The sequence below is a fragment of the Dama dama genome, chromosome 25 (assembly GCF_033118175.1).
Source record: "Dama dama isolate Ldn47 chromosome 25, ASM3311817v1, whole genome shotgun sequence".
Lineage (NCBI taxonomy): Eukaryota > Metazoa > Chordata > Mammalia > Artiodactyla > Cervidae > Dama > Dama dama.
The window spans coordinates 70,779,316-70,801,827 of NC_083705.1; the positions used below are offsets into that span (position 1 = coordinate 70,779,316).

At 39.5% G+C, this 22,512-nt stretch overlaps 1 protein-coding gene across 1 annotated transcript in view; it reads right to left on the reverse strand.

Moving 5' to 3' along the window:
- ADCY2 (adenylate cyclase 2) overlaps positions 1 to 22,512 on the reverse strand; it is a 455,550-nt gene that overhangs the window by 84,126 nt on the left and 348,912 nt on the right. The window contains exon 15 of the mRNA XM_061129349.1: positions 3,525 to 3,609. Coding sequence (XP_060985332.1) covers positions 3,525 to 3,609 — 85 coding nt within the window. The remainder of the gene's footprint in view (positions 1 to 3,524; positions 3,610 to 22,512) is intronic.

Below are 22,512 nucleotides of genomic sequence, written 5' to 3' on the forward strand. Positions count from 1 at the left end.
TCAAAAGTCTGTTCTGTATTTCTGTGTCTCTTTTTCTGTTTTGCATATAGGGTTATCGTTATCACCTTTCTAAATTCCATATACATGTGTCAGTATGCTGTAATGTTCTTTATCTTTCTGGCTTACTTCACTCTGTATAATGGGCTCCAGCTTCATCCATCTCATTAGGACTGGTTCAAATGAATTCTTTTTAATGGCTGAGTAATATTCCATGGTGTATATGTACCACAGCTTCCTTATCCATTCATCTGCTGATGGGCATCTAGGTTGCTTCCATGTCCTGGCTATTATAAACAGTGCTGCGATGAACATTGGGGTGCACGTGTCTCTTTCAGATCTGGTTTCCTCAGTGTGTATGCCCAGAAGTGGGATTGCTGGGTCATATGGCAGTTCTATGTCCAGTTTTTTAAGAAATCTCCACACTGTTTTCCATAGCGGCTGTACTAGTTTGCATTCCCACCAACAGTGTAAGAGGGTTCCCTTTTCTCCACACCCTCTCCAGCATTTATTGCTTGTAGACTTTTGGATAGCAGCCATCCTGGCTGGCGTGTAATGGTACCTCATTGTGGTTTTGATTTGCATTTCTCTAATAATGAGTGATGTTGAGCATCTTTTCATGTGTTTGTTAGCCATCTGTATGTCTTCTTTGGAGAAGTGTCTGTTTAGTTCTTTGGCCCATTTTTTGATTGGGTCATTTATTTTTCTGGAATTGAGCTGCAGGAGTTGCTTGTATATTTTTGAGATTAATCCTTTGTCTGTTTCTTCATTTGCTATTATTTTCTCCCAATCTGAGGGCTGTCTTTTCACCTTATTTATAGTTTCCTTTGTAGTGCAAAAGCTTTTAAGTTTCATTAGGTCCCATTTGTTTAGTTTTGCTTTTATTTCCAATATTCTGGGAGGTGGGTCATAGAGGATCCAGATGTCTTTAAGCTTGGTCTTCCTGACCACCTTGGCAAAGCACAGGCTCCCCCCAACCCCCCACCCCCAACCGCGACCCCCTCCCTCCCTGGGAGGAGATAAACATAGGCTTGTTTGCAGCCTTGAACTTTTCTCTTTGGGACAAGGCAAAGTTAAAAAGAACTTTGTAGCATCTGGTGTGTGGGTGTTAGAATCTCGGGGGCCCCCCCAGGGAGGGCTCTGGTTTCTAGGAGGAACCAGAAACCAGGAATGTTGGATTTTTATCACCCTGAGGCCATCACTTCATGGGAAATAGATGGGGAAACAGTGGAAACAGTGGCAGACTTTATTTTTGGGGGCTCCAAAATCACTGCAGATGGTGATTGCAGCCATGAAATTAAAAGAAGCTTACTCCTTGGAAGGAAAGTTATGACCAACCTAGACAACATATTAAAAAGCAGAGACATTACTTTGCCAACGAAGGTCCGTCTAGTCAAAGCTATGGTTTTTCCAGTGGTCATGTGTGGATGTAAGAGTTCTACCCTAAAGAAAGCTAAGCACCGAAGAATTGATGCTTTTGAACTATGGTGTTGGAGAAGACTCTTGAGAGTCCCTTGGACTGCAAGGAGATCCAACCAGTCCATCCTAAAGGAGATCAGTCCTGGGTGTTCATTGGAAGGACTGATGTTGAAGCTGAAACTCCAATACTTTGGCCACCTCATGGGAAGAGTTGACTCATTGGAAAAGACCCTGATGCTGGGAGGGATTGGGGGTAGGAGGAGAAGGGGATGACAGAGGATGAGATGGATGGATGGCATCACTGACTTGATGGGCATGAGTTTGAGTAAACTCCGGGAGTTGGTGATTGACAGGGAAGCCTGGCGTGCTGCGATTCACGGGGTCGCAAAGAGTCAGACACTACTGAGCGACTGATCTGAACTGAACTGAACTGAGGCTCTTAGAGGAGGGACCCAAAGCCCTGAAAGTTCAACAGTGTCCTCAGATTATAGTGGGGCTTAGAGGGGAGATGTTACTGAAACTTTCTCACCAAGGCAGGAATGTTGCCCCAGGGATTCTCCCTTCCTCCTCTGGCTCTTTGTTTCTTTTTTACAGCAACTTAGTGGACCAGATGGTAATGAATCTGCCTGCAATGTGGGAAACCCGGATGGATGCCTGTGGGGAAGATTCCCTGGAGAAGGCAATGTCAACCAACTCCAGGATTCTTGCCTGAAGAATTCCATGGAGAGAGGAGACTGGCAGGCTACAGTCCATGGGGTTGCAAAGAGTCAGACACTACTGAGTGACTAACACTTTCAGTGGAAAGAAAAGTCAGTATGAACCCTAAATATGCACTATACTTCTGCCACCCTCAAAACTGCATTCCAAGAAAACAAGAAGTATGTCTACTTAGATAGAAGGATATACAGAGCTTTAATAAGAGCAGGGTTTAGATTTCCAACGGAACCACAAATGATCATCCCTCTTCTGAAAACTGGAGAAACAGGCTGCAGGTATCTTTGGGGGGTCAGGAAGAGATAGGGTGAAGTGTGTGTGTGTTTCCACCCAAGGGAAATCTGAACATAGAAAGTCAGGCTTCCTCGTATGTTAGGAATTCCTCGTATCTCAGAACTTGACAAGGATCCCCATGGTCAACAGTTACTCCATCTTCTCTATAACCTGTGAGGTCTTCAGGGGACTTTTAAGTGACTTGAAATGCCATGTGTACATCTGAGGAAATCAAAAACCACAGTCTGAAACCACTTTTGGAAGAGTTTCCAGGCCAGCTGGAGACATTCAAACTATGATATAGCAAACAGAACCCACCAAAGTCTGCAAAGGTCCAAGGCAGAAGGATGCAGCATCCACTGTCCAGAGGTAGAGACATGCTTTGGAATCTCAGTTCTTTTTTTTTTTTGGCCAAATGATGCCATATAACAGACCAGAATGCACCCAATGCTTGGACTCCAGTTCAGTCCTGTTTCAACTCATTTCCAGTGAACAAAATGAAACCTTGACTATCTTTTGGGACGTCTATCCCATTGTTGGTTTTCCTAGGATGCTCTCATGGATGCCGAGCCACCCAGCAACAACTGCTTTGCACTCAAGAGTCCAGGGAGGTTCACCTCTCATATCCTGAACTGGCATTGCAACCAAAAGTGCTGACATGTTTGGTTTTAAGTTAAAACACTAATAAGTGATATTTTTACATTTGTTATTTTCATATTTCCCAAAATTTTATACCTTGTGGAAGTCATTATCAAAGACATACTTGGTTTACATTTCAATTCTCCCAGTCATTAAAAGCCTCCTATTACACTAGTATTTGCTGCTACAAATACTATGAAAACTTAAGAGGGATAACACAAAGTGCTGACGGAAACAAACAAACACAAATGTGATTTTACAGCATGTCATCCGATACTTCAGGTGACCTTTGAGCTAATGTCTTGGTTGTTACGGGCTTCCTCAGTTTATAGTCTGGGCTGTTGATATGAAGGATACTGGCTTCACCACTGGGCTGTGTATTCGTGAAACAGTAAATCAACAAGCTCCTTATTTCGATCGAGCAATCAGTTTTCATTCAATGAGCACACTTTTCAAAGAAGTTCCATATGTGAAGTACCTACCAAGAGCTGTCCAGCAAAGCAGACGAAAAGGATAAAGGCAAGCGAGAGAAACGCAGCTCCAAAGGAAATCCCGAGAATGGACGTTCTACCAGGAAACAAAAAGGAACATGTTAGTGTGGGGCCAGCTTCGATTTTCCTAGAAAGCCATCATGAATATTTGTGGCTTGAATGAGGATTTTTAAAACTAGGACTTCACTCCTCACTAATATCTTTCAGAAATGAAAATGGAGCTAAAAACAAACCAGAGATATGTCCATAGGAAAATGCATCTACGGTTGTGTCTGAACAACTTTCTGTGATATGACATTGAAGCTGTCCTACCAGCATCATTTCTTCGTAAGAGAAAAATCGTCTTTACACGACTTGCCTCTGCAACCAGCACCTTCATGCCCGCACCTGACTATGGCCATCACGGTTCCCCCTTCCCTGTCTTGATGTCCCTGTGGTTTTGCCTCCAGGGCAGCCTCATGGATGTGCTCGGAAACCTCATTCCCCATTCTTACTCCATGGCCTTGCATTTTTGCATGAGCCAATGAACACACAAGCTTCCTGTGATCACGTGAGAAAAGTGCCCACTAAGTTACAGGTTCTGTCACCCTCCGGGTACAAGTAGATAAAAGTGGTCACAAGAACTGTATGCATTTCTCAGAGTTCCTTTAAACAATTCAGAAATTTAAGGTGTCTTACAATGTCCTTTCATCCAAAGGATACAACTATTCACAGGAATTGTATGCATTTCTGAGAGGTCCTTAATATAATGAAAAATCAAGGTCTCTTAAAACATCATGTAATCCAAAGGAAGAGGGTTTGGGAGCATTAAAAAGGATGAGCCCCAATGAATAATCCAAGATGAAATTTAAATGCAACATCCGGAGAGAGGTCAGGTGGTGCCTGAGATGGCAATGGAGGCTTGAGCCAATGAGGTTGGCTAGAGAAACTGAAGAGGCAGAAGAGCTGGCTCTGAGAAGTGCAGGGACACCCTGAATGTTGATGCATCAAAAGGAAGACTCAGATATGAGCAATCTACAAGCTGAAACGCCCAGCGAGTGCACAGCTGTGAGCCCCCACCGTGGGGAGTGGGGAAAGAAGCGAGTCATCAGTGAACTAAGGAACCCCTTCGTGCCATCAGGATAGGAAAGGTCCACTCAGTTAACACTCAGATAGTTCTTCTATTTTGAGAGATGAGCACACATCAAGCAAGCTCTATAAAACCTTGACTTTAAACCAGTGTGCACTCAAAGCTGACCCAAGGATGTATTTATTGGAGTGCTGAGTTATATCCTAGATGTGATGTACAATGCTTTCAAATACCTAGCCTGATAATGACATTTGTTCACATTTTATGAATAATGATAAGTGTCTGCTAGGAGGGTGCAGATACACCAAATATACCTAGGTTGTTGACTTGTCTCATGGCCAGGTCCACGCTGGGCTAGAATGGAGCAGACATGAATAAAACCCCTGTTTTGAGTGACTCACAGTCTCAGAAAGATAAGCTCTATAAGCCTCTTCACCTCCCCCATCCCAAACACCCTTTTTCTCAGACATTGCTCCTTATTACTGCTCAGAATCCACAGTTTCAGTATCTCTCCATCACAGACTCTCAGGCCTCCTGTTACCACCATGCACGGAGGGGAGCGCAGGAGGGCTCTTGTTATTTCTGCGACTGAAGAGACACCAGAACTCATCCGCTCAACTTCCATTGGCCATTCTTTTCATGCATCTAAGAGAGCTCTGATGGGTTTTCTGTGACTCTGTGCTCTCTTGGTTCCTTGTTGGTGTCAAGGTGATGCCACCTGCATAAGGTTGACATCAGAAAAATAATACTTTTTTCTTAGGTCTGCAACTGTTCAAATATGAATGATCTCTAATCGAAGGTTTGGTCAGTCTCAGCTCGAAACCATCTGGTGATAGGAGGGTGAAGCTGATGGTGGAATGAAATGACAATATGATGATAGAATACTGTGTGTCCAGCACTGTTCTAAAGACTTTATACGTATATGCAACCCTGGACAGCAGGATTACTGTTATTACCTCATTTCACTCAAGAGAAACTGACACCCAGAGAAACTGAGAAACCAACCAGAAGTTAACAACCCTCCCAAGTGGTGTGGGTTGGGATTAAAGTCCACACAATTGTATACCTGACCCAGGTTGTGCTTCTTGGAGTAAACATGTCATGTTTCAATCAGGTTTACTGGTTTGACTTTCCTGGAAAATTATCCTTTACATTTAAATTTTGAATGTGAGACATTCTCCTTAATATTCTCTTACAATTTTTGAAGTTGTTATAGTTGAAGCAATTTCTTCTTGTCCTTCATGTTATTTTTCTGATTCTCTCTAGATCAGACTTTTGAAGCTTTGCATGTTTGTTGAACTTCTCAAAGAATAAACTTTTGGCTTATTATTAAGGTCCATGCTTTCTGATCATTTTCTTTATTATTGGTTTCTGATTTAACTTAAAATAATCCTTTCCTCCTTCTTTATTTAAACTTTCATTGTTCTTTTTCTTGATTGTCACTTGCTGCTAATCTTTTCTATTTTCTAATAAACGCATTTAAGGACATAAATATTCCTATAATTACTGCTTTAGCCAAATCCCACAGCTTTCGATTTATAGCTACTCATTGCTATTCTTTTCTAAAAAGCCTATAATTTCAATTTCCATTTCCTTTTAATATGAGTAACTCTACAGAGAAATTATTTTTGGTCTGTCCTTGTTATTTCTAAAGTCATTAGGTTTTATCAGAGATTGTGGTTTCTATTATTTTTACTTTGACAATTTCTTTTTCTTCTGGGATGTGATAAATACATTCTATTTCTATTATGTCTTATGATACATATTTACATTTCCTTTTTGTGGGAAACAAAGCAAGTTCTTTCAGTAAATCTATTGCCAGAGCCTGAGGAGTTAGTCAGATCCCCAGTGGGCTGATTTATTGGCTCAATTTGATCTGTCAATTTTAGAATATATTAACATTTCCAACTAAGTTTGTGGGTTTGTCAATACATCTGAACATTTTAATAGTGTCTATTTATTTCAAAGAGATGCTGGAATGCATAAAGATTCATGATTGTTAACTTTTCTTGGTGACTGTACTGTAATATAAGCTTCTTTGTTTTCATGCTAAATGTCTTTCACTTGGATTCTAGATTGTCAGAAATTTATACTACTACAGCTTTCCTCTTTCTGTAAGCTGTTTCCTAAAATAGCTATTTTCTATGGTTTATTTCCAACCTTTTCTTTTTTAATTTTAGCTAGATTTTTAAAGGTGGTGCAGAAGTGGCATTTGGTTTATAGCCTCAATCTCTGACTCTCTTTCCAAGAATAGGACATTTTCATCCATTCACAATTATGAAATTTATTAATATTTGACCAGTTCTCTCCATCTTATTTTCCTAAAATGTTTGGTAAAGTTCAGACAGAAATCACTTGAGTAAAAAACAAATTTAATACAAGGACAGGGAAGCCTGGCGTGCTGTAGTCCATGCGGTCGCAAAGAATCAGACATGACTTAGTGACTGAACAACAAAATCAGATAAATACCCACTTAAATTTTCAATATGTGTTAATTTTGCTAAGTTGTACAGTCAATGAATTTTCCCACTTTATCTAAGTTGTAAATTTTTTGGCCTTGAGTAATTCATAACTTTTCTTATTTATCCTGTTAAAATCTGTAGAATCTGTAGTAAATACCGTTTTATTTCTTATATCATTAGTTTGGGTGGTTTGTGATTATCGCTCTTTTTTTCTTTCTTGATCAGTCTTGCTAATGGTTAGGCATTTAATTGTTTTTTTAAAGAACCAATGTTTGTCTTTATTATTTTTCTGTTGTTTGTTTTCCATTTTATTGATTACTTTTTTCTTAGTGTATGTTCCCTCCTACTTAATGGACTTGCTCATCTTTTTCCGGCTTCCTAAGGTTGAAAGGTAAACAACTGGTTTCAACTCTTTCTTCTGTCAAATATAAGCATTTTAAAGTTACAAATTCCTCTCTAAATTACTGTTAAGTGATGTTCCACACAGTTTATTTTAATACACAAAACATTTGCTAATTTGTCTTGTGACTTTTTGGATTTATTTTATTTCAATTTTTTAATTGAAATATAGTTGATTTACAAAGTTGTGCCAATCCCTGCTGTAAAGTGACTAAGCTGTACACATATATACACTTTTATGTTCTTTTACATCATGGTTTATCGCAGGGCATTGAATACGGTTCCTTGTGCCATATATGAGTGCTCAGTTGCTCCAGTCATGTCCGACTTTCTGTGACCCTGTGGACCATGGCCCGCCAGGCTCCTCTGTTCAGGGGATTCTCCAGGCGAGAGTGCTGGAGTGGGTAGTCATTCCCTTCTCCAGGGGATCTCCCCGCCCAGGGATGGAACCCGCGTTGCCTGCACCTCCTGCATTGGCAGGTGGGTTCTTTATCACTACTGTCACCGTTCTTTTTCATTATGGTGTATCACAGGATAGTGAATACCGTTTCCTGTGCTACACAGCAGGACCTTATTATTAATCCATTTTAATGTACTAGCTTGCATCTACCAACTCCAATCCCATGGAGAGAAGGGCCTGGTGGGCTACAGTTCATAGGGTCCCAAAGAGTCGAACACAACTGAAGCGACTTAGCATGCACGCATGCACCAACTCCAAACCCCCAGTCCAAACCTCTCCCTATTGCATCTCATCTGGCAATCACAAGTCTGTTCTCTAGGTCAGTGAGTCAGTTTCTGTTTTGTAGATGGGTTCATTTGTGCCACGTTTTGGGTATTTGTCTTTCTTTTTCTGACTTACTTCACTTAGTATGATAATCTTGAGCTGCATTCAGGTTGCTGTAAACTTTATTTTTTCTATGGCTGAGTTTCATTTCATTATATGGGCTTCCCCAGTGGCTTGGCAGTAAAGAATTCACCTGCAAGGCAGGGGATGTGGGTCTGATCCCTGGGTTGGGAATATCTTTTGGAGAAAGGAAGAGCAACCCACTCCAGTGTTCTTGCCTAGGAACTCCAATGGACAGAGGAGCCTGGTGGGCTACAGTCCACGGGGTTGCAAAACAGTTGGACATGAGTGCCTAAGCAACGATGACATTCCGTTATACATACACATCTTCTTTATCCATTCTTTTGAAAAACTGAGTTTTTAAAAAAAAACATTTTATTTAGTGTTGTTCAGTCGTTAAGTCATATCTGACTCTTTGGGACTCTATGGACTGCAGCATGCCAGGCTTCTCTGTCTGTCAGTATCTCCTGGAGTTTGCTCAAATTAATGTCCACTGAGTCTGTGATGCTATCTAGCCATCTCATCCTCTGCTGCCCCCTTCTTCTTTTGCTTTTAATCTTTCCCAGCATCACGGTCTTTTCCAATGAGTCGGCTCTTCCCATCAGGTGGCCAAAGTATTGGAGCTTCTGCTTCAGCATCAGTCCTTCCAATCAATATTCAGGGTTGATTTCCTTTAGAATTAACTGGTTTGATCTTGCAGTCCAAGGGCCTCTCAAGAGTCTTCTCCAGCACGACAATTTGAAAGCATCAATTCTTCAGTGCTCAGCCTTCTTTATGGTCCAACTCTCACCTCTGTACATTTTGTATTTTTGTATTGAGGTATAGCCAATTAACAATGCTGTGATAGTTTCCAGTGAACAGTGAAGGGACTCAGCCATACATACACATTGTCTTGTGATTTTTTATTTGACTAGTTTATTCAGAAGTATATAGTTTAACACTGAAATAGTAGGGATTAGTTTTATTTTATTTGTTTTTAGGAGTCAAACTTTTATTTTTTAATTTTTTTTATAGAGAAGTTAATTTTTTATTGCATTTCCTTCTAGTCTTTTTTCCTATTTTTCAAAATGGGCTCTAAATGCACATTATTTGGTGGCTTACTTTTTTTAAATTTATTTATTTTAATTGGAGGCTAATTACTTTGCAATATTGTAGTGGTTTCTGCCATACATTGACATGAATCAGCCATGGGTGTACATGTGTTCCCCATCCTGAACCCCCTCCCACCTCCCTCCCCATCCCGTCCCTCAGGGTCATCCCAGTGCCCCAGCCCTGAGCACCTTGTCTCATGCATTGAACCAGGACTGGCGATCTGTTTCACATATGATAATATACATGTTTCAATGCTATTCTCTCAAATCATCCCACCCTCGCCTACTCTCACAGAGTCCACAGAAATCCTTTGCATTCCTATACACTAACAATGAGAAAACAGAAAGAGAAATTAAGGAAACAGTCACCATTCACCATTGCAATGAAAAGAATAAAATACTTAGGAATAAATCTACCTAAAGAAACAAAAGACTTATATGCAGAAAACTATAAAACACTGATGAAAGAAATCAAAGATGACAGAAATAGATGGGGAAATATACCAAACTCATGGACTGGAAGGATAAATATAGTGAAAATGAGTATACTACCTAAAGCGATCTATAGATTCAATGCAATCCCTATCAAGCTACCAATGGTATTTTTCACAGAACTAGAACAAATAATTTCACAGTTTGTATGGAATTACAAAAAACCTCGAATAGCCAAAGCAATCTTGAGAAAGAAGAATGGAACTGGAGGAATCAACCTGCCTGACTTCAGGCTATACTACAAAGCTACAGTCATTAAGACAGTATGGTATTGGCACAAAGACAGAAATATAGATCAATGGAATAAAATAGAAAGCCCAGAGACAAATCCACGCACCTATGAATAACTTATCTTTGACAAAGGAGGCAAGAATATACAATGGAAAAAAGACAATCTCTTTAACAAATGGTGCTGGGAAGACTGTTCAACCACTTGTAAAACCACTAGAACACTTTCTAACACTATTCACAAAAATAAACTCAGAATGGATTAAAGATCTAAATGTAAGACCAGAAACTATAAAAATCCTAGAGAAAAGCATAGGCAAAACACTCTCCGACATAAATCACAGCAGGATCCTCTGTGACCCACCTCCCAGAGTAATGGAAATAAAAGCAAAAATAAACAAATGGGACCTAATGAAACTTAAAAGCTTTTGCACAACAAAAGAAACTATAAGCAAGGTGAAAAGACAACCTTCATAATGGGAGAAAATAATAGCAAATGAAGCAACTGACAAAGAATTAATCTCAAAAATATACAAGCAACTTCTGCAGCTCAATTCCAGAAAAATAAATGACCCAATCAAAAAATGGGCCAAAGAACTAAACAGACATTTCTCCAAAGAAGACATACAGATGGCTAACAAACACATGAAAAGATGCTCAACATCACTCATTATCAGAGAAATGCAAATCAAAACCATAATGAGGTACCATCTCACACCGGTCAGAATGGCTGCTATCCAAAAGTCTATGAACAATAAATGCTGGAGAGGGTGTGGAGAAAAGGGAACCCTCTTACACTGTTGGTGGGAATGCAAACTAGTATAGCCGCTATGGAGAACAGTGTGGAGATTCCTTAGAAAACTGGAAATAGAACTGCCATATGACCCAGCAATCCCACTACTGGGCATACACACTGAGGAAACCAGAATTGAAAGAGACATGTATACCCCAATGTTCATTGCAGCACTGTTTATAATAGCTAGGGCATGGAAGCAACCTAGATGCCCATCAGCAGACAAATGGATAAGGAAGTTGTGGTTCATATACACAATGGAATATTACTCAGCCATTAAAAAGAATACATTTGAATCAGTTCTAGTGAGGTGGATGAAACTGGAGCCTATTATACAGAGTGAAGTAAGTCAGAATGAAAAACACTAATATAGTATACTACTGCAAGGAGAGCCAACCAGTCCCTCCTGAAGGAGATCAGTCCTGGGTGTTCATTGGAAGGACTGATGCTGAAGCTGAAACTCCAATACTTTGGCCACCTCATGCAAAGAGTTGACTCATTGGAAAAGACCATGATGCTGGGAGGGATTGGGGGCAGGAGGAGAAGGGGACGACAGAGGATGAGATGGCTGGGTGGCATTACCGACTCGAGGGGCATGAGTTTGAGTGGACTCCGGGAGTGGACTCCGGGAGTGATGGACAGGGAGGTCTGGCGTGCTGCGATTCATGGGGTCGCAAAGAGTTGGACATGACTGAGCGACTGAACTGAACTGAATGCATATATATGGAATTTAGAAAGATGTTAAAAATGACCCTATATGCGAGATAGCAAAATAGACACAGATGTATAGAACAGTCTTTTGGGATTAGTTTTAGATATTCTATGTTTTCAATTTTAAGTTGATGTCGGTGTGGTTAGATATGTCTATAAGTTTTCCTAGTTTTCACATTTCAATCATTTCAAATTTGTTGAGATGATTTTATGTCACGTCTTGGTCAATGTTCCATATGTAGTTTAAAATAACATGTATTTTGCTGTTGGAGTTAGTGTTCTATGAATGCTAATTCATAGGAAGCTAATCTTACCCAGGTTTTCAATACTCTTATGTCTAACAAGGGATATAAAAGGAATATTAAACAACCAATTCTAGTTATTGGTTTGTCTAATTCTCTCTTTGTGTTCTTGAGGTTTTTTTCAAGTATTTTATAGCTGTGTTTTTAAGTATATACCATTTAATGATTTTATGTTCTCTGATAAATTTAAGCTTTTGTTAATTTTCAAAGCTGCTCTTTATCTTTGTTCATACTTCTTGCCTCCATGTCTACTTTGTCTGATATCAACATATGGATGGTAACGTTCTTAACTTACTGTTTACATGATCTCTATTTTCCACCCTTTTAATTCCAACCTAACTTCCTTCTCTGCTTAAAGAGCATCTCTTGTAGGCAGGATATGGCTTCATCATGCTTTTATTTGGAGTGTTTAGTCCTTGTACATTTAATAATAAATCTATCATATGACCATCTTTTGTCTGTTGTCCTTCTGCTTTGTTCGCATAGTGTGGTCCATGACATTAGATGCAATTCTTCATTATAAGCGTCCCATTTTACTATTTGTTTTCTGTCTGTCTCATGTCTTTTTGGTTCTGTTTCTCCCTTATTGCCATTTTTCATTAATATTTTCACAGGATTTTAATTTCTTTCTATTGATTTGTTAGCTATACCTCTTTGTGTATTTTTTAGTGATTGCTCAAGATATAAAATATACACGATTAATGTATCAGAAGCTATTTAACATTAATATTGTACCCCTTCAAAAATATATAAGGTCCTGACAACAATATAAAAAGAAAGCTGAGCACTGAAGAATTTATGCTTTTGAACTATGGTGTTCGAGAAGACTCTTGAGAGTCCCTTGGACTGCAAGGAGATCACACCAGTCAATCCTAAAGAAAATCAATCCTGGATATTGATTGGAAGGACTGAAGCTGAAGCTGAAGCTCCAATACTTTGGCCACCTGATGTGAAGAACTAACTCACTGGATAAGACCCTGATACTGCACAAGACTGAAGGCAAGAAGAGAAGGGGATGACAGAGGATGAGATGGTTGGATGGCATCACCGACTCGATGGACTTAAGTTTGAGCAAGCTCCGGGAGTTGATGATAGACAGGGAAGCCTGGGGTGCTACAGTCCATGGGGTCACAAAGAGTCAGACATGACTGAGCAATTGAACTGAACTGAACTGACAACAATGTAATCCCACTCTTCTCTGCATCAGAATACTTAGTGTAGCTATTATTTTTTGCATTAAATGATCAGTTATCTTTTAGAAAAATTAATACCATATAAACATATGGTCTTATATGCTCACATATTAAGAGCACGTTCTTCTCTTCATTCCTTCCTATATAGATTCAAATTTGCCTCTGGTATCATTTCAGTTCAGCTTAAAGAACTTCCATTAGCATTTTTTTTTTCCATTTATTTTTATCAGTTGGAGGCTAATTACTTTACAATATTGTAGTGGTTTTTGTCATACATTGACATGAATCAGCCATGGATTTACATGTATTCCCCATCCCGATCCCCCATATAGGTTTGCTGGTGATGAATTCCTCCAGCTTTCTTTCATTTGCCAAATGGCTTTCATCTCATTTTTAAAAAAGGAATATTTTTATTGAATATTTAGTCCCAGATTGAATATGTTTATATCAGTGTTTCTGATGAGAAGTCAGTCAACATTTCCATTACTGATCCGTCACATTCACAATGTCTTTTTTTCCTTGGACTGCATTTAAGTTTTTTTTTTTTTTTCCTTTCTTTCTTTTTTCTTTGGTTTCAGCCGTTTGAGTATGATATACCACATGTGGTGTTATTTATATTTATTCTTCTTGCTGTTTACAGATGTATTTCAACAAATTTGTGAATATTTGTCACTAAATGTGCTGCTAATTTCCTGTTTGTTTTCAAACACTTTTCCATCCCATCTCCTACAAACTCCGTTTTCCAGATTCTTTGCCAACTGGTTCTAACAAGGTTTGGCCAGTGGGAAGTGGTGGGGAAAGACTGGGAGGGGAGCAGAAGGAAGCCTGGGTATTTCTGCTTCTTCTCTATTTAACAGTCATTCTCTGAACGAGCTGCATCTACTGCTGTCTACGCGGTCCACACCCCTGTCAGGGAAGCATCCTGGTGGCCATGGCTCTCGGATCCTACGTTTCTGGTGAGACTGCATCCATCCTGTGTCCTCCCACCTAGGCTGGTACAATTCGCTGCTTTGCTCACCTCTTGGCTTCTTTGCCATCTCCTGTTTGACTTCTCAGCTTTGCCCTCATCTGTAAACACTTCATTGTATTAAATTCCCTTGATGAAATTCCTGAGGCCATTTCTGTTTTCTCTATAGAACTCTAATCCAATAACTAAAGTTTTTTTTTTTTCTAGGTAGTATGATAGCATTAGTGATCAGATTGAAACCTAAGAATGGTTACCATCAGTTGCTTCTCCAACTGTCTTCCCTCTTCCTTTGAAGAAAGAGCAAACCATTCAGTTTTTATTAGAACTATGCATAAAATACCTACATATTCCATAGGATATGCCATATATCAATTTCCTTATGAATGGATGACTGATTACATTGGCCTTTAATTACAAAAATCATAACAGATTTAACAAAAATTATCATGGGTTGATCTACTTTAAAATCACATAATTTATTTTATGAATCATGATTTAAATAAAAGATTCTTGTACTACAGTTAAGTTCCATGGACTCCTGTTTTCTAAAATGTGTCTGTTTTTAGGAATAATTATTCCACCATAACATGTTTGATAGAGATCCTGGGCATTCTGGAGTCATGTCAAACAGCTACATTAGAGCCTGAAAAAACAACAAGTGTCCTAAAATGTGACTCTCACATCTCACAATAATCCACGGGACATGGTGAAGAGCATCTGGTGATATTTTTTTCTGGATGTATCTAGTTTGCTTTTTTCTCAACAGTAAGAATCCATTAAAGGAAGATACGAGGTTGTTAAGGGAAAAAACTGGCCCTGACACCACAAACTGTTTGTGTCCTGCTGAAATGAATGACAAGTGCCCAGTAAAGCAGAAATGAATAGGCTTAAAAGTATATGATTGGAGACAAACTACCAAACATGACTTCATAAGAAATGAGAAATCTGAATAAATCTATAAATGAGCAACTGAATTAGCAATTTAAAAACAAAACAAAAATAAAAACTACTCACAAGGAAAAGCGCATGCCCAGATGGCTTCATTGCTGAGTTTTACAAAACTCTTAAAGAAGAATTTATACTACTTTTTCCACAAACTCCTCTAGAAGATAAAGGGGATGGGACAGTTACTAAGTGATTCTATGAAGCCACTATCACCCTATACCAATACCAGATGAGGATGGCACAAGAAAAAAAAACTAGAGACCAGTATCTCTTGTGAATTTAGATTCAAAAGTCCTTGACAAAATATTAGCAAACCAAATCTAGTCACACATGAAGAGGATTACATATACCATGACCAAGTAGGATTTATCTGAGAAAGGCAAGGCTGGTTTAATACCTGAAAATCAATTAATGTGATACACTATATTAATAGAATAAGGGGAAAAAGCCTCAAACGATTATCTCAATAGATCAACATGATGAAGTCCAACACCCTTTCGTTGTAAAAACACTCAACAGACCATGATGAAAGGGATTTTCCTTCTCCTGATAAAAGGCATCTATGAAAAACACACAGATAACATCATATTTAATGATGAAGGACTGGACGTTTTCCTTCCAAGATCATGAACAAGAATATATGTGTGCCAAGGCTTCATCTATGGAACACTGTACTGGAGCTTCTAGCCCGGGAAATTAGGCAGGAAAATGAAATAAGAAGCACTAGATTGGACAGGAAGAAGTACAACTGTCTCCGGGTGCAGCTGACATGATCTTGTATGAGAACATGACATCACAACCTGAGATCCAGAGCTCTGTGGCTTGCTTCCCTGGGGGGGCTGTCTACTGCTCCAGTCCACGGCACATTGGCACTGTTGTTGGGCTGGATGTAACCCTCATCCCAGCGAACAAGAATTACCATGATCAAAGTCATGGTTGGTCAAAAGTCCTTAATTATAACCATTTATCCTGCCTGTTCTATCAAAAGCATGTTCAGGCTCATTAAGCATACCGAGTTGTTTGTGTAATGCAATCAATTTTAATTAACATTCTGGTTGCAAAGCCTTTTTTTTTTTTTTTTAACTTACAGGCATAATTGATCTATATACTCACTGAAAAGCAAACTCGACTCTCTGCTATCAGGAGGCAAGAAAAATTACACTTTTTAGTGGTCATTTTTGACTTAGGCACTTTAATTCAGTGCATTGTTACAACATATGGAAAAGGCTATTTGAGACAAGGTCCTTTCTCCTTTTGCTTTTTTCCTTCAGTTTATTTTACTGCTTACAGGGCGCTAGTTTATTGCTTACAGGGGGTCTTGACAGAGAGAGGAAGCATGCTTGCTGACAGGAGATATCCAGCTTGCTCCCCCCAGGACTGATGTAGACTCTCTTATCAATGATCTGTTCACATGTTACATGGTATTTAGTTAGGACAATAAGAATAGAGAGGGAAAAAAAAAAAAACTTGTACGTTAGCATGAAATAATAAAAATCTCCCCCTCTCTCTTTAAGTGATAGGTGATAGAATCTCAAAATAAAAAAGAATTTGCTAAAAAAAGAAAAGAATTGAAAGGTGATAAAGGAGACAATGCATTTAAATATTCATCACCATTATAGATTATTACAGCCTCTCTCCAATAATAGGACTTACGGAATTGACATGTTCTGGCCACTTGAAGGTCTTGTGATGATGGACAGGGAGAAGGAGTTATACTTGGCAGAGTAAAGCGTTTCCACTCCATGCCAACAACAAGGGCCAAGACTCGAATTTTCTGAAGGTCCCATGGTCTTCTCTTTGTACACTCCTTAGTAGAGCTCATCTCCTCCCAGGTTTATAAATATTACCTATGTGTTGATCTTTCCAAATTATGACTCTGTCCATCCTGACTCCACTCACGAACCACGGGCTCTCACACACCCTCCCTCCCTCCATGAAGCCCCATCTCCTGGATGCTAATATTAACACGCACACACATGTCTTCGATGCTCTGAACCGAGCCCTTCATCCTACGCTTCCCTCTGACTTGTTCCTTCCCCAGGAGTCTCCCACTCTGTAAACGGCTGTCCAATTTTTCCTTGTTGTCCAGGCCAACAACAACAACAAACAAACAAGACCCTACAGAACTGAGGTTTCTCTTAGTCTTCATCTCCCATCCAATAGCAAGACTTCCCTCATCACTCTTTGTAACATGTCCCAGAATTGGACCACTTTTTACATCTCCGTGGCTGCTCGGGTACAAACTATCTCCTTATATGGTCTTCCTATTTTCACCCACCCCCTTCCAGAGCATCAAGAACAACACTTCAAGCACAACTAGTGCCCGTCCTCAGCTGATAACCTCCCAGGGCTTCCCCTTACACTCAGCCTTCAGTCCAAAGCTCTCCAGCATTCAGTCAGCCCTGTGGGGGTAACTCAACCTACTGGTCTCACTACCCCTATGATGCCATTTCCACACTCTCCCTGGATCACTCTGCTCCCAGCCCCTGCCTCTGTGTTGGTCCCTGAACACATGCATGGCCTCCATCATCTAGAATGTTCTCCTGCCAGATATTCACGCTTACCATTTCAATTCATTCAGACTTCTCTTCCACATCACTCAATCCATGATGCCTTCCCTGAGAGCCCTCATCTGAAACACCACCTTCCCTCACTCTACAGGATCCTGTCTTAATTTTTCTGAAAGCTTATCACCACTGAATTATTAATATTTGTTTATTACGTTATTGCTGTGCCTCTTCATAGAATTCAAGCTGTATGAGGGAGAGGATTTTGGGGGTCACTGTTACTTCCCCGGCATCTCTATAACCAAGTCTGGTATAAAGTAGCTTGATACAGAACTGTTGGGTGATTCCATAAATGATGGACTGAATGCATGCATGAATTTCTCATGAATTTCTATTTTTATTACAAATGCTCAGAATATAGCCCAAATACAAAGTATAAAGTATCTCCTAAGAATTTCTCTTTTTGATAAAAATGCTCAGAGTTTAGCTCAGACACAAAGTAAAAGTGTAATGGCCGGTTTTGTTGAGTAAAGACACACTCAGCCTCCTTTTTATCATCACTGTCCCTCAAATCTTACTATATAAGTGACATACAGGCAGCCACACACTCCTGGAGTGAGCACTGATTCCCACAAAATGCACTTTTTCTTGATAATAGAATTTTCAGATGGGTGTCCTGTTACATGTACTAAAGGTGACATTTTCCAGCTTCCCTTGCAGCTAGGTTCACCCAGGTGACTAAGATCTGTCTTGGGTTATAGACCAAAGTGTCATGATGTATCCTCATACCTCCTGGGAGGTATCTTCAGAGATGACAGTTTTAAATGCCTTTTTCACTCTGCTTCTGGGTCTGTTCCTCTATCCTATGCTCCGCACAGGATACTGCCATCTTAGACAGTGAAGATGAGGACCAAAGTCTAGGGAAAGCAGAGTGTGTGCTGGAGGGACCCAAGGTCCCTAGGGAATCCAAGAAACTTCTGGTCTTAGATTATGGGGAGGGAACGAAACCATTTGGAGAAAGAAATGACAACCTACTCCAGTATTCTTGCTTGGTAAATTCCATGGACAGAGCAGCTTGGGGGGCTGTAGTCCATGGGGTTGCAAAGAGTCGGACATGATTGAGCAAGTGAGCATACTAAACCATTAACTTCCATTCAAGCTAACAACTATGAGGCATGTCTATACGTTCAGAGGACTTGAATTCAGAGTAAAATATTGTTCAGTTCAGTAAAAGCTACATGGTTCATTTATCTTGCACAGTGAGAATGATCTTGCTTCATTTTCTGTTTGCTTTCTTTTCTTTCTTTCTGTTCTCTCTTTTCCTTTCCTTTCCCACTCCTGCCCCCCACAAGATTAATATCCAGTGCATTAAGATAATGCAAGAAACAACTCACTTTCATGATATCTAGTATGACCAATGGCTTAATGGGTAAGGAATCTACCTGCAATGCAGGAGACATGGGAGATGCAGGTTTGATCTCTGGGTCAGGAAGATCCTTTGGAGAAGGAAATGGCAAGCCACTCCAGTATTCTTGCCTGGAGAATCCCATGGACAGAGGAGCCTCGTGGGCTACAGTCTGTGGGGTTGCAGAGTCAGATATGACTGAGGGACTGAACATGGTTTGGGGGCCCACAACTCTGCTTGCCTCCCAAAGCAAAACTGCCTCCAAAATAGTCATTATCCATCACTTGCTTTTAGAAAAATTAAACTGTTTCCTATTTGTTTCCTTTTTGAAGATAAAAGCAAAATAAAAATGACTCTTTTGAAATCATTATTAAATCATTAAAGAGCATTAATTACTGACATGAGTAACAGAATGCATATTAAAGAATCTCAGTAGAAATAATAGTTCTAAGATGTTAAGATTGTAATTCACTATTAATTTTCCTTAAGGAAAATGTCATTATTCTTGATTTTGCTTGGGTTAATGAAACACATCATATTTCACTGAACATTATTACAAAAATATCATTCTTATTTTAATAACTGCTATGACTGATTTAACATAATCTATTTAGTTTACAGGCAATACGAATGAAACTACTAAAAAAGGCAAAAATTCCTGCTTAATCATTTCTGATCTTTTAAGGTAGCTTACATTTCTGATGGGCTTTCCAGGTGGTGCTAGTAGTAAAGAATCTGATTGCCAATACGGGAGATGTGAGAGATGCAGGTTTGATCTCTGGGTCAGGAAGACCCCCTGGAGGAGAGCATGGCCACACACTCCAGTATATGCCTGGAGAATCCTATGGACAGAGGAGCCTGGTAGGCTATAGTTCATGAGGCCACAAAGACTCAGACATGACTGAAGCGGCTTAGCACACATGCACACCACATTTCTGATAAAGTTATAGTACAAGGCAGACAGAAATGAGAGAACAACTCCAAAAAGAGGAGCCAGCTAATAATTTAATTATACCTGCTTAAATCCTAAGAGCCAGTTTGAAAAATTATGGGTCCAAAATGGATGATGGAAGGCCCTCTTTCATGAAAACACTTCCCTTTACCAGTCCTTTCAAGATCACATCTCCCTGTTACCAGTTATTCATTCACTCAGTACTTTATTCGTTTACTCACTCATTTCAACATATCTCTCCTGTTTTAAAAAAAAACAGGCAGTTTACAAAAAGGAGAACAGACAAAGTAAAATGAAACTATAATCCAGTGTATTTGAAAACAAGTGAGGGCATGTCAGAAAAAGTGAAAAGCATATTATCTCAATACATATGCTTCATAAAGTATAACAGACTTATTACTTTTAAATAGACACACTCAGAGCAAAGACAAGAATACCCTAGATACACAGAGGGAATTGAAAGCTGATGCTGAGAGGTGTTGATGCTAAATGGCTTGGGAGGAACCAGGGGCAGACACCTGCCATGAAGTAAGTGTGAGATTTAATGTCAATGCAAGGTTGGTGATGCTTACAGGATTTTCTTAATGGAAAATTAGTACTGAGCTCTTGAATCAAGTCAGAAGCATAAAGTGCTATCCTATCAGGAAACAGGAAACATAAAAACTATATCCAACTAATTTTCAGGGACACTGACTATGTAGGGTCCCAAATGGAAAAAGAGTAACCTTGGAAAACTTGAGATCCCCAATTGTGATCCACGTTAAAGGGCTAATCAAATTCACACGACCTATTTAGTGAAGGAACCTAGACCTAAGGATTTCCAAAAAATACTGTGGCTTGGAACTGGTGAACCCCAGACATACCTGGCAGAGATACAGTGAAAACCTATCACAGTGATGCCTTCACAACTCAGAAAACATGAGACTACCCTGGACCCAAACCCTTGCTTTGATGAACTCACAGCTAAAATTATAGATGATCCAAGAAGACACACGGCCATGAGAGGGACCACAGCAAGAGTAGGTAACAGAATTCCTGCATTTGTGAAGCATAAATACCAGAAGGAAACATGTGGTAATTTCATACAATATGTTTTAAAATCTGAAAATAAGAGGAGAAAATATATGCATAGGCAAAATACAGAATTATAAGAAAATCTCAGATAAAATGTCACTCAGTCATGTCTGACTCTTTGTGGTCCCATGGCCTGTAGCCTGCCAGGCTCCTCTGTCCATGGGATTCTCCAGGCAAGAATACTGGAGTGGGTTGCCATTCCCTGCTCCAGGGGATCTTTCTGACCCAGGGATTAAACCCAGGTCTCCTGCATTGCAGGCAGACTCTTTACCATTTGAGATATCAGGAAGGGCAGGAGGAAAATGGGGTGACAGAGGATGAGATGGTTGGACAGCATCACTGACTCAATGGACATGAGTCTGAATAAACTCTGGGAGACAGTGAAGAACAGGGGAGCCTGGAGTGCTGCAGTCCATGGGGATCACAAAGAGTCAGACACAACTTAGTGACTGAAAAACAACAGATAAAAAGTAGACCTCTTACTGGGAAGACCCAGAGGGATCGGGTAGAGAGGGAGGTGGGAGGGGGGATCGGGATGGGGAACACATGTAAATCCATGGCTAATTCATGTCAATGTATGACAAAAACCACTACAGTATTGTAAAGTAATTAGCCTCCAACTAATAAAAATAAATGAAAAAAAAAGTAGACTTCTTAAATATGAAAACATGATCACTGAGATTATAAACTCATTGTGGATGAAATATTCACCAGAATGCATCACAAAGAAGTAAAGAGGTGGGAACTTTGAAGGAAAATTGCAGCACCCGGAGCACGGAATGAACAGTGCAACAAACAATTAAAAAGTTTCAGGAGGAAAGAACAAACAAAGGAGGAGAAGCCATATGCGAAGTAATACAGGCTGAGGATTGGTAAGAACTAAGCAAAGACATGAATCCTCAGGTGGAAAAAAAAGATCACATCTGGTCACTTAGGGAATTAAGAACCCATGCATATCTAGAAACAATATAGTGAAAACCAAGCCTCCCTCCCCATCCTCCAAAAAACAAACCTGAAAAGAATACAAAGAGGAAAGACCCATTACCTATAAAAGAATGCAATGGGGTTGACAGAAGACATTCCTTAGCAACAATAGAAGCTGAAATTCAATGCAATAATATCAAAATACTAAGGGAAAATAAGAATTTTATACTCACACTATTGTTCAAGAGGAAATTAAAAGAAAGCAGATAAAGACATTTTAATAGAGACAAAAATAGGAGCTGCCACTACTCACAGATATTAAATAAAAGAACTAATAAATGTTACACATCAACAAGAAGGAAAATAAACTTGAAGGAAGAAATAATTTTTACAAAGCACTGATGAACAAATAAAATGATAAAGAAGGCAGGGAAGTCTAAATAAATATTGACTACAGTTACCATCTGGAACTAAAATTCTAAGAAATAATTATATGGAAGAGACATAATGATCAACTTTGTAATTTATTAAATTAAGAAGTGTTAAAATTTCAATGGCAATTATAGAAAGAAAAATACGTAGGATCCCCCTTCTTGCTCCTCTCTCTCTCCATATATATAT